The 13,395-nt window shown below is 37.5% G+C and overlaps 1 protein-coding gene across 1 annotated transcript; it reads left to right on the top strand.

The window, feature by feature from the left end:
• The first annotated feature begins 458 nt into the window (after nt 1-458).
• On the top strand, nt 459-1,406 carry LOC122699116 (olfactory receptor 7A17-like). The gene has a single exon (XM_043910656.1). The coding sequence runs from the start codon at nt 459-461 to the stop codon at nt 1,404-1,406; it is 948 nt and encodes a 315-aa protein (XP_043766591.1).
• The last annotated feature ends 11,989 nt before the right edge of the window (nt 1,407-13,395 follow it).

Genomic DNA, 13,395 nt, shown 5'->3' on the forward strand with positions numbered 1-13,395 from the left:
CTCTTCCCTGAACACTCAGGACAAAATAACACCTCCTGCCACTTTCTCCTTTATAGCTGGTTTTGTTTTCTTCATAGCATGCTTGACATCCTGACATATTCTATCATATTTTATGTGAATATCCTCAATCATAATCTGTGGACTGGGAGAGGTTTATTTTTCAGCATTTTCTACTGGGTCAGCACTAAATACGTATTTCTCAAATAAATGAAGAAATACCTCATTAGAACTCTAGAATAGATGAGCTCTTTGCCAATGTGATGAAAATGGGACAAAAATTCTTTGTCAGAGTTGAAATGGAGTGTACTTTGGAAGAGAACTTTTCTATAAATAAGGTATTATGATCAATTACTTGAGGGTTAAATAGAAATTGCAGTATTTCAGCTATGTGAATTATGCCAGTTTTTGTGCAAACGAGTCATGTTCTTTTCCTTTTTCCTGATAGGCACATCCACCCCATGGAACCAGGGAATAATACACGAATTTTAGAATTTCTTCTTCTGGGACTTTCAGAAGAAGAAGAACTGCAGCCCCTCATCTTTGGGCTCTTCCTCTCCATGTACCTAATCACTGTGTTTGGAAACCTGCTCATCATCCTGGCCATCAGCTCAGACTCCCACCTCCACACGCCCATGTACTTCTTCCTCTCCAACCTGTCCTTTGTAGACATCTGTTTCACCTCCACCACCATCCCAAAGATGCTGTGGAACATCCAGAACAATAACAGAGGTATCACCTATGGAGGCTGCATCACCCAGATGTATTTTTACATACTGTTTGCAGGATTGGATGACATTCTCCTGAGTGTGATGGCCTATGATCGGTATGTGGCCATCTGCCATCCCCTGCTCTACACGGTCATCATGAGCCCCCGGCTCTGTGGACTGCTGCTTCTGATATCCTGGGTGCTTGTTGCCTTGTATTCCTTGCTACACAGCTTAATGGTGTTGCGATTGTCCTTCTGTCCACTTGTGCAAATCCCCCACTTTTTCTGTGAACTCAGTCAGCTGGTACAACTTGCCAGTTCTGACATCTTTCTTAACTACATGGTGATGTATTTTGCAGCTGTCCTGGTGGGTGTTGGTCCTTTTGCTGGCATCCTTTGCTCATATTCTAAAATAGTTTCCTGCATATGTAAAATCACATCAGCTCAGGGGAAGTATAAAGCATTTTCCACCTGTGTGTCCCACCTCTCAGTTGTCTTCCTATTTTATTTTACAGCCTTAGGAGTGTTCCTTAGCTCTGGGACTACCTACACCTCACATTCAAGTACAATTGCCTCGGTCATGTACACTGTGGTCACACCTATGCTGAACCCTTTCATTTACAGTCTGAGAAACCGAGATATAAAAGAGGGTCTAAAGAGATTGTATTGGATGCCAAGTACAAAAGACCAACTATACTAGTGCTCTGGATTGCATAACTCAAAGTATCAAAACCAGAAATTGTTCTTTGATCATTGTGAAATAAAATTTGCTCCTTGCACTTATTTCTTGGGATTTCCATTTTTCTTTCCTTCTTTGAATTCAGTATCTTTATAGAATTTTAGGAACTCTCTTTTAAGTGTTATTCACAGTCTGCAAGTCTGTTCTCTATGTCTGTGAATCTGTTTCTGTTTCAGAGATAAGGACATTTGTGTCATATTTTAGATTCCCTATATAAGTGATATCATATGGTGTTCACAACAAGACATTATGAAAGCAAACAATCTGACATGTTTTGCTACCATGAAATGGTATGGTGATCTTTTTTCTGTTGCAAATAAAAATTGTTTACCTTGAAATTTTCTTGTGCCCGAGGTAGACCTGTATTGCCAAATATTTCAATATTAGTTCAGTTTTAATATATCTCATAGATTTAAATATGTGATATTTTTATTTTCATTTGTCTTCAGGTGATTCTTTATTCCTCCTTTGGTATTTTTATTGACCTAATAGTTGTTCAGTAGCATGTGTTTCAGTTTTCACAGAGTTCTGTTTTTTGTTTCCAACTTTCTTCTTTTATTTGATTTCTAGTTTCATATCCTAGTGATCAGAAGAGAAGCGTGATGTGATTCAAAACTTCCTAAATTTATTGAGGCTAGCTTTGTGTCCCCAAAACGTGGCCTATTCTTGAGAATGTCCCATGTGCACTTGAGAAATACATATATTCTTCTGTATTAGGATGCAATGTTCTATATAAATATATCAAATGCATCTGGCCTTATATTTAATTTAGCTGATACTTATTTTTTGACTTTCTAGCTGGATGATATTTATTCATATATCAGGATTGTTAAAGTCATGTGCTATTATTGTGTTACTGTCAATTACTCCCTTGAGGTCTGTTAACTATTGTTTTATATGTTTGGTGCTCCTCTGTCCAGTTCAGTTCAGTTCAGTCGCTCAGTTGTGTCCAACTCTTTGTGACTCCATGTATCACAGCACGCCAGGCCTCCCTGTCCATCACCAACTCCCAGAGTTTACTCAAGCTCATGTCCATTGAGTCAGTGATGCCATCCAGCCATCTCATCCTTTGTCGTCCCCTTCTCCTCCTGCCTCCAATCCCTCCCAGCATCAGGGTCTTTTCCAATGAGTCAACACTTCGCATGAGGTGGCCAAAGTATTAGTGTTTCAGCTTCAGCTTCAGTCCTTCCAACGAACATTAGGAGACCCCAAACTGAACTGAACTGACTTCACACTGTTTGCAACAGCTCCAGAGAAAGTCTTAGATATATTTTTACTATTATCATAATTTAAATTAAATAAAAAATTTAAAAAATAATTTAATGATTTTTTTAAATTTTTAAGTCTTCATTACTCCTTTAATTTTCATTTTTATAACCTAATATTACCTTGGAGGAAAAAAAAAAAAAAAAGGAAGACCCTAGTTTTAAAAGCAAACTTCATATGTATATATATTTTATAATTTTGGTGACTTTGTTGTTGATATTATGTTTTGTTTTGTTTTAATATTGTATTTTTGAGAATCTAACTTCTACACTAGATTTTTAATCTTTGCTTTTTGGTATTTGTTATCAGCTTTGTACCTTTAAGAACCCAATGTTCAGTACCCATTTTTACTTGGGAGTGAGATCACAGGCCTGATTGCTCTGTCCCCCTTTTGACTCTTATTTTCCTCCACCAAGTGGCCTCTATCTCCCCCCTCCCCCTTTTCTTCTCTACCCAGCTCAGTGAATGTCTTTGTGTATTCCGGGCTGTGGAGAACATTTAGGGAACTTTTTACTGGCTGGATCTGTCTCTCTCCTTTTGACTCCCCCTTTCATCCTCCTGTCCACCTCTGTCTCCTTCCTCCCTCTTCTCTTCTCCATGTAACTCTGTGTGCCTCTCTGGGTGTCCCTCACTGTGGATAAACTTTTCATCATTAACCTAGATGTTTTCTCATCGGTGTTGTATAGATGAGGAAGTCTTGAGGCTACTGTATGAATGAGACTGAAAAGCAGAGGGAGGCGGCTTAAGTCCAAATCCTGAGAACACCAGGGAACTCCTGAATCCAGGGAACGTTGATTGATTGGAGCTCATCAAACGCCTCCATACCTACACTGAAACCAACCACCACCCAAGGGCCAACAAGCTCCAGAGCAAGACATACAATGCAAATTCTCTAGCAACACAGGAACATGACTCTGAGCCTCAATATACAGGCTGACCAAAGTCACACAAAACCCACTGACATCTCAAAACCCATTACTGGACACTTCATTGCACTCTAGAGAGAAGAAGTCCAGCTCCACCCACCAGAACACCAGTGCAAACTTCACTAAACAGGAAAGTGACTGAAAGTGAAGGACTGGAAAAAGATATTCCATGCAAATAGAGACCAAAAGAAAGCAGGAGTAGCAATACTCATATCAGATAAAATAGACTTTAAAACAAAGGCTGTGAAAAGAGACAAAGGTGGACACTACATAATGATCAAAGGATCAATCCAAGAAGAATATATAGCAATCATAAATATATATGCACCCAACATAGGAGCACCACAATATGTTAGACAAATGCTAACAAGTATGAAAGGGGAAATTAACAATAATATAATAACAGTGGGAGACTTTAATATCCCACTCACACCTATGAATGGATCAACTAAATAAAAAATCAACAAAGAAACACAAACTTTAAATGATACAATGAACCAGTTAGACCTAATTGATATCTATAGGACATTTCACCCCAAAACAATGAATTTCACCTTTTTCTCAAGCACACATGGAACATTCTCCATGATAGATAACATCCTGGGCCATAAATCTAGCCTTGGTAAATTGAAAAAAAAATTAAAATCATTCCAAGCATCTTCTCTGACCACAATGCAGTAAGATTAGATGTCAATTACAGGAGAAAAGCTATTAAAAATTCTAACATATGAAGACTGAACAACACGCTACTGAATAACCAACAAATCACAAAAGAAATTTAAAAAAATCAAAATGTGCATAGAAATGAATGAAAATAAAAACACAACAACCCAAAACCTATGGGACACTGTTTAAAAGAAGTGTTAAGGGGAAGGTTCATAGCAATACAGGCTTATCTCAAGAAACAAGAAAAAAGCCAAATATCTAACCTATCTCTACACCTAAAGCAAGTTGAAAAGGAAGAAATTATAAACCCAGGGTTAGTAGAAGGAAAGAAATATTAATTAGGGCAGAAATAAATGCAAGAAAAACAAAAGAGACCATAGAAAAAAATCAACAAAACAAAAGCTGGTTCTTTGAAAAGATAAATAAAATTGACAAACCATTAGCCAGACTCATCAAGAGACAAAGGCAGAAGAATCAAATCAACAAAATTAGAAATGAAAATGGAGAGATCACACCAGAGAACACAGATATACAAAGGATCATAAGAGACTATTATCAGCAACTATATGCAAATAAAATGGACAACTTGGAAGAAATGGACAAATTCTCAGAAAAGTACAACTTTCCAAAACTGAACCAGGAAGAAATAGAAGATCTTAACAGACCCATCACAAGCACGGAAAGTGAAACAGTAATCAGAAATCTTCCAACGAACAAAATCCCTGGACCAGACAGCTTCACAGCTGAATTCTACAAAAAATCTAGAGAAGAACTAACACCTATCCTCCTCAAACTCTTCCAGAAAATTGCAGAGGAAGGTAAACTTCCAAACTCATTCTATGAGGCCACCATCACCCTAATACCAAAACCTGACAAAGATGCCATAAAAATTGAAAACTACAGGCGAATATCACTGATGAGCATAGATACAAAAACCCTTAACAAAATTCTAGCAAACAGAATCCAACACATATGAAAAAAGATCATACATCATGACCAAGTGGGCTTTATCCCAGGATGCAAGGATTCTTCAATATCCACAGATCAATCAATGTAATAGACCACATTAACAAATTGAAAAATGAAAACCACATGATTATCTCAATAGATGCAGAGAAAGCCTTTGACAAAATTCAACATCCATTTATGATAAAAACCCTCTAGAAAGCAGGAATAGAAGGGACATAACTCAACATAATAAAAGTTATATATAACAAAGACTCAGCAAACATTATTCTCAATGGTGAAAAATTGAAAGCATTTCCCCTAAATTCAGGAACAAGGGTCAGGGGTGCCCACTCTCACTACTACTATTCAACATAGTTTTGGAAGTTTTGGCCACAGCAATTAGAGCAGAAAAAGAAATAAAAGGAATCCAGATGGGAAAAGAAGTAAAACTCTCACTGTTTGCAGATGACATGATCCTCTACATAGAAAACCCTAAAGACTCCACCAGAAAATTACTAGAGCTAATCAGTGAATATAGTAAAGTTGCAGGATATAAAATTAACACAGAAATCCCTTGCATTCCTATACACTAAAAATGAGAAAACAGAGAAATAAAGGAAACAATTCCATTCACCATTGCAACAACAAAAAAAAATAAAATACTTAGGAATATATCTACCTGAAGAAACAAAAGACCTATATATGAAAACTGTAAAACACTGGTGAAAGAAATCAAAGAAGACACAAATAGATGGAAAAATATACCGTGTTCATTAATTTGAAGAATCAATATAGTGAAAATGAGTATACTACCCAAAGGAATCTATAGATTCAATGCAATCCTCATCAAGCTACCAACGGTATTTTTTCAGAGAGATAGAGCAAATAATTTTACAATATGTATGGAAATACAAAAAAACCTCGAATAGCCAAAGCAATCTTGAGAAAGAAGAGTGGAACTGGAGGAATCAACCTGCGTGACTTCAGGCTCTACTACAAAGCCACAGTCATCAAGACAGCATGGGACTGGCACAAAGACAGAAATATAGATCAATGGAACAAAATAGAAAGCCCAGAGATAAATCCTCGCAACTATGGACAACTTATCTTTGACAAAGCAGGCAAGAATATACAATGGAGAAAAGACAATCTCTTTAACAAGTGGTCCTGGGAAAACTGGTCAACCACTTGTGAAAGAATGAAACTAGAACACTTTCTAACACCATACACAAAAATAAACTCAAAATGGATTAAAGGTCTAAATGTAAGACCAGAAACTATTAAACTCCTAGAGGAAAACATAGGCAAAACACTCTCCAGCATAAACCACAGCAGGATCCTCTATGACCCACCTCCCAGAATATTGGTAATAAAAGCAAAAATAAACAAATGAGACCTAATTAAACATAAAAGCTTCTGCACAACAAAGGAAACTATAAGCAAGGTGAAAAGACAGCCTTCAGAATGGGAAAAAAAAAATAGCAAATGAAGCAACAGACAAAGGATTAACCTCAAAAATATACAAGCAACTCCTGCAGCTCAATTCCAGAAAAATAAAAGACACAATCAAAAAATGGGTCAAAGAACTAAACAGACATTTCTCCAAAGAAGGCATACAAATGGCTAACAAACACATGAAAAGATGCTCAACATCACTCATTATCAGAGAAAGGCAAATCAAAACCACAATGAGGTACCATCTCACGCCGGTCAGAATGGCTGCTATCCAAAAGTCTACAAGCAATAAACGCTGGAGAGGGTGTGGAGAAAAGGGAACCTTCTTACTCTGTGGGAATGCAAACTAGAACAGCCACTAAAGAAAAGCGTGGAGATTCCTTAAAAAAACTGGAAATAGAACTGCCATATGACCCAGCAATCCCACTGCTGGGAATACACACTGAGGAAACCAGAATTGAAGGAGACATGTGCACCCCAATGTTCATTATGGTACTGTTTATAATAGCCAGAACATGGAAGCAAGCTAGATGCCCATCAGCAGAGAAATGGATAAGAAATCTGTGGTACATATGCACAATGCAATGTTACTCAGCCATTAAAAAGAATACATTTGAATCAGTTCTAATGAGGTGGATGAAATTGGAGCCTATTATACAGGGTGAAGTAAGCCAGAAAGAAAAAAGCAATACAGTATACTAATGCATATATATGGAATTTAAAAAGATAGTAATGATAACCCTGCATGCGAGACAGCAAAAGAGACACAGATGTATCGAACAGTCTTTTGGACTCTGTGGGAGAGACCGAGGGCAGGATGATATGGGAGAATGACATTGAAACATGGAAATTATCATATGTGAAACGAATCACCAGCCCAAGTCGATGCATGAGACAGGGTGCTGAGCGCTGGTGCACTGGGATGACCCAGAGGGATGGGATGGGGAGGTAGGTGGGAGGGGGGTTCAGGATGGGGAACACATGTACACCCATGGAGAATTCATGTCAATGTATGGCAAAACCAATACAATATTGTAAAGTAAAGTAAAGTAAATAAATAAATAAAAGAAAAAAAAATTAAGTGTTCCTGATGAATTGTCCATTTTTGTCTTTTGGCTCCCCTTTTGTCTTGAAATCCATTTTTTTCTGATATGATTATGGCTACACCTTTTATGTTGCCATTTGCTTGGGGTAGCCTTCTCCATCTCTTAATTTTAAATCTATGTCTTTAGACATGAAGAGTCTCTTGGGTTTAGTATGTATGTGGGTCTTGTATTTTAATCCATCCAGACACTCTGTTTTTTTGATGGGTGCATTCAACACATTTAGAATGATTATTGACAGATGAGGATTTAGTACTACTATTTTATCTTTTCTGTTCTGGTTATTCTATTCCCCACCTCCCTTTTTCCTTTTTCCTGAGTTTCTGTCTGCCATTTAAATTTGGCCATTTTTCTAGGATTTGTTTTAATCAGTTTCCTCTTTTTTGATGTTTTGAGTCTTCTAGATTTGTATTTTGTGATCACCATGGATTTGTGGCAAACATCTCATAGGTAAAAATAGTCATTTTCTCACTGATAGCATCTTATTTTTGTTGCACACATGGGTTCCTTAGTTTTCCTCTTCCCGTTTTGTGTCTTAGTTGCCTTTTTATGTTGTGAGCTTGTTGCCTAATTGAAGTAGCCATAATTGTTTTCTGCTTTTTGTCCTCTTTGCACATTATACTATAATAAGGTATTTAAAAATCTATTCCAGCAGTATTTATGATTTTATGACTCTGTCTATTTGTCACTTTACTGAAAGTTTTGTGTGTTTTTGCCTTTTTTGTTTCATGTTGAAGAGCTTTTTCTTGTAGGTTAGGTCTAGTGTTGCTAAACTCCCTTAGCATTTGTTTGTATGAAAAAGGACTTCTCTTTCATATCTTAATGATAATTTTTATGGATAGACTACTTTGGGGTGAAAGTTTTTCTCTTTCAGAATTTTGAGAATGCCATGCCACTCCCTCCTGGCTTGTAGGATTTCTGCTGTGAAATCTTCTTTGAGTCTAATGAGTGTTTCATGAAGGCTACCATCCTGCTTTCTCTGTCTCAGCCTCTAAATTATTTTTTGTTAATGATTTTGACAACTTTAGTATGATGTGTCCTGGGGAAGGTTTTTGTGCATTGAGGTAATCAGATGGTCTTAACTTTATGGACTTGTATATCCAATTCTTTGTCCAAGTTTGGGGAATACTCAGTTTTGTTTATCTGAATAAACTCTCTACACATTTCTTTTTTCTCTTCTCCTTTTCAGACACTCATTACCTTAAAGTGGCCCTTCTTTCAAGAGTCAGTTACCTCTCCTTGAATAGCCTCATTGTTTATTATCTCATTTCTCTTTCTTCTTCTACTTGTATCATGTTTACCTTTCCATATTCAAACTCACTAATTCTGTCCTGTTTCCAGTGATTTCTAATGCATTCTTCATCTGGCTTATTGTTTCCCTTTCAGCTCTAGAATTTCTGTTTAGTTTTATCTTAAGGTTTCAATATTTTGGAAAGCATTCCTTCTGGTCATTAATTTTATTCCTGGGTTCATTCAGCTTCCTTTCTCGGTTTCCTTGAATTGAGTTTCTTCACAACAGTGTTGAAGCTTGGCTGCTGGGCAGTTGTTGCTTTCTTTCTGCGGTGGTGTTTCTGTGGTTCTTTCTCGGGTTTGATGTGCTGTTCCTCTCAGGTGGTGCCTTTGAAGAAGGGAGCAGTTTTCCCTTTCCTTCTACTAAATTAAAATGCTTTGTTTTTTAATCCACTAGGTGGCATAACTTTTTCTTTTTTCTCTTGGTTTTTCAACCTTCCTATCTGAGCAGCCCTTGATTATCATTTGAAAGTGTGCACTTTCCAACCTCTGCCAAAGATGTTCTCTTTCAGTGGGTAGCTTGCTTGTTGCCACAGTTACCAGTATGCTGCCCGGGCCACAGGGATGCAGGCTTTCCTAATGGGCCTGAGAAATCCTGAGTCACAGGCTCTATCACCATCTTGTAGGTAGTTGGCTTCTCCTGTATGTCCCCACCGTAAAAGTACAGGTTTGTGGAGTTCTCTGATAACCTGGTAGGTTGTGCAGAGGCACCTTTCTTGTGTTGTGGAAGTTCTCTTGGCTGTTGATTGAAGGGGAGAGACAAAAGGAGTCTTTCATTAAGCCATGATGTAGAAGGCAAGATACTTTAAATAGAAAAACTGAAAGTCTCCACCAAAAGTGTATCAGAACTGTTAAATGAAATCAGAAAAGTTGGAAGATAAATTTTTTTTCCTTTTTAAATCTTTTTTTTTTTTTTTTTTTTTGTCATACATTGATATGAATCAGCCATAGAGTTACACTTATTCCCCATCCCGATCCCCCCTCCCACCTCCCTCTCCACCCGATTCCTCTGGGTCTTCCCAGTGCACCAGGCCCGAGCACTTGTCTCATGCATCCCACCTGGGCTGGTGATCTATTTCACCATAGATAATATACATGCTGTTCTTTCAAAACATCCCACCCTCACCTTCTCCAACAGAGTTCAAAAGTCTCTTCTGTACTTCTGTGTCTCTTTTTCTGTTTTGCATATAGGGTTATCGTTACCATCTTTCTAAATTCCATATATATGTGTTAGTATGCTGTAATGTTCTTTATCTTTCTGGCTTACTTCACTCTGTATAATGGGCTCCAGTTAAGGAAGCTGTGGTACATATACACCATGAAATATTACTCAGCCGTTAAAAAGAATTCATTTGAATCAGTTCTAATGAGATGGAAGATAAAATATTAAAACACAGAAATCTATACCTCCCTATACACTAAAAATCAACTATAAGAAGGAGAAAGATATATGTTTTATATGATTTTATATGATATATACATATCTAAAATCATAAAACATGCCTAGAAATAACTTTAACCAATGAGGTGGAAGATCTGTATTCAAAAATGCATAAAACATAGATGAGCAAAATCAAAGACAATAGAAAGAAATGAAAAGACATTCCTATGCCCTTGGCATGGAAGAAGTAATATTCTAATGGCCATACAACCAAAACAATCTACAGATTTGATGTACTCTGAATCAAAATACTCATGATATTTCTCACAGAAGTAGAACAAAATCCTAAAATTCACTTGAAACTACAAGAGACCCAGAATTGTCAAAGCGATCCTGGGGAAACAACAATGACAACAGCAAAGCTGGAGTCATGAGGATCCCAGACTTCAGACTGTACTCTCAGCACCAAGATATGATGATCAGAACTGCATGGAACTGGCACAAAAACTGACTCATGAATCAATAGATCAGAATAGAGACCCCAGCAATAAACCCAGACAGTTGTGACCAATCAATCTATGACATGGGAGGAGGCAGGCATGCACCGTGGAGAAAAGCTCAGTCTCTTCAACAAGTGCACTGCCATAACTGAATGGGCATTTGTGCATGCTCAGTCCTGACCAGCTCTTTGCTGCCTCATGGACGAGCCCTCCAGGGTTCCCTGCGGGTGGAATTTCCCAGGCAAGAATACTGGAGTGGATTGCCATTTCCTTCTCCAGGGGATCTTCTTGACTCAAGGATAGAACCTGTGTCTCCTGTACTGGTGGGCAGATTCTTTACCATTGAGCCACTTGGGAAGCTGGTGAAAACTAAATGGCCACGTGTAAAACAATGAGCTTAGAATATTTTCTCACACCACATAGGAAGAAAAATTTCAAGATGGATTATGGACCTAAATGTAAGACCTGACTCATAAAATTCTGAGTAGTGAGGACATGGGCAGTATATTTTTTGACATAAATCATAGCAATATTGTTTAGGATCTCTGTCTTTCAGTTAAGGAAATAAAAGCAAAAATAAACAAATGGAACTTAATTAAATTTAAAAGATTTTTCACAGTAAAGGAACCCATCTGAAAAATGAAAAGACATCTATGGAATGGGATAAAATATTTGCAACTTATATCACTGGCAGGGATCACAATCCAAAATATATAAACAACTCATGCAACTCAATATGAAAAATAAGCAACTCAATAAAAAATGGGCAAAAGACCTGGATAGACATTTTTTCCCTAAAGAAAACATACAGATGGATAACCAACACATGGCAGGTTGATCAGTATCACTAATTCCTAGAGAAATGCAAACCAAAATGGCATGAGATGTTACCTTGCACTTGTGGGGATAGCTATTATCAAAGAGTCTACAATTAATGAATTTTGAAGAGGATCTCAAGAAAAGGAAACCCTGTACACTGTTGGTAGGAAAGTAAATTGGTGCAGCCAGTATAGAAAATAGTACAGAAATTCCTCCAAAACTAGAAGTAGAACTATGCTGTGATTAAGCAATTTCACTTCTAAGTATTTATCCAAAAGATGTAAAAACACTAAATAATATGTATTGCTATATCCATTGCCACATAGTTAAGATAATCAACATACGGTTTCAACCGAAGTGTTCATTGGCAGAAGAATGGACAAAGATGATGTGTTCTATACAATAGAATACTACTTAGGTATAAAACAGTGAAATCTTACCATTTGCAACAATATGGCTAGACCTAGAGGATATGGTTGCCTGAGAAGGCCTTACAAATAGCTGAGAAAAGAAAAGAAGCTAAAGGAAAAGGAGAAAGAGCTTGCTCAAATTCATGTCCATTGAGTCAGTGATGCCATTCAACTGTCTCATCCTCTGTCTTACCCTTCTCTTCCTGCCTTCAATCTTTCCCAGCATCAGGGTCTTTTGAGAGTCGGTTCTTCACATCAGATGGCCAAAGTATTGGAGTTTCAGCTTCAGCATCAGTCCTTTCAATGAATATTCAGGACTGATTTCCTTTAGGATGGACTGGTTAGATCTCCTTGCAGGCCAAGGGACTCTCAAGAGTCTTCTCCAACATCACAGTTCAAAAGCATCAATTCTTCAGCACTCAGCTTTCCTTATACTACAACTCTCACATCCATACATGACTACTGGAAAAAACATTGCCTTGACTGGATGGACCTTTGTTGGCAAAGTAATGTCTCTGTTTTTTAATATGCTGTCCAGGTTGATCATAGCTTTTCTTCCAAGGAGCAAGCATCTTTTAATTTATAGATTAATATAAAATAATCTATATCACCTGCAGTGATTTTGGAGCCCCAAAAATAAAATCTGCCACTGTTTCCAGTGTTTCCCCATCTAATTGCCATGAATTAATGCAACCGGATGCCATGATCTTAGTTTGCTGAATGTTGAGCTTTAAGCCAACTTTTTCACTCTCGTCTTTCACTTTCATCAAGAGGCTTTTTATTTCTTCTTCACTTTCTGCCATAAGGGTTGTATCTTCTGCATATCTGAGGTTATTGATATTTCTCCCGGCAATCTTGATTCCAGCTTGTGCTTCCTCCAGCCCAGCGTTTCTCATGATGTACTCTGCATATAAGTTAAATAAGCAGGGTGACAATATACAGCCTTGATGTACTCCTTTTCCTATTTGGAACCAGTCTGTTGGTCCATATCCAGTTCTAACTGTTGTTTCCTGACCTGCATACAGGTTTCTCAAGAGGTGGGTCGGGTGGCCTGGTATCCCCATCTCTTTCAAAATTTTCCACAGTTTATTGTGATCCACACAGTCAAAGGCTTTGGCATAGGCAATAAAGCAGAAATAGATGTTTTTCTGCAACTCTCTTGGTTTTTCGATGATCTAACGGATGT

Source organism: Cervus elaphus, chromosome 9 (assembly GCF_910594005.1).
Source record: "Cervus elaphus chromosome 9, mCerEla1.1, whole genome shotgun sequence".
Classification (NCBI taxonomy): Eukaryota; Metazoa; Chordata; class Mammalia; order Artiodactyla; family Cervidae; genus Cervus; species Cervus elaphus.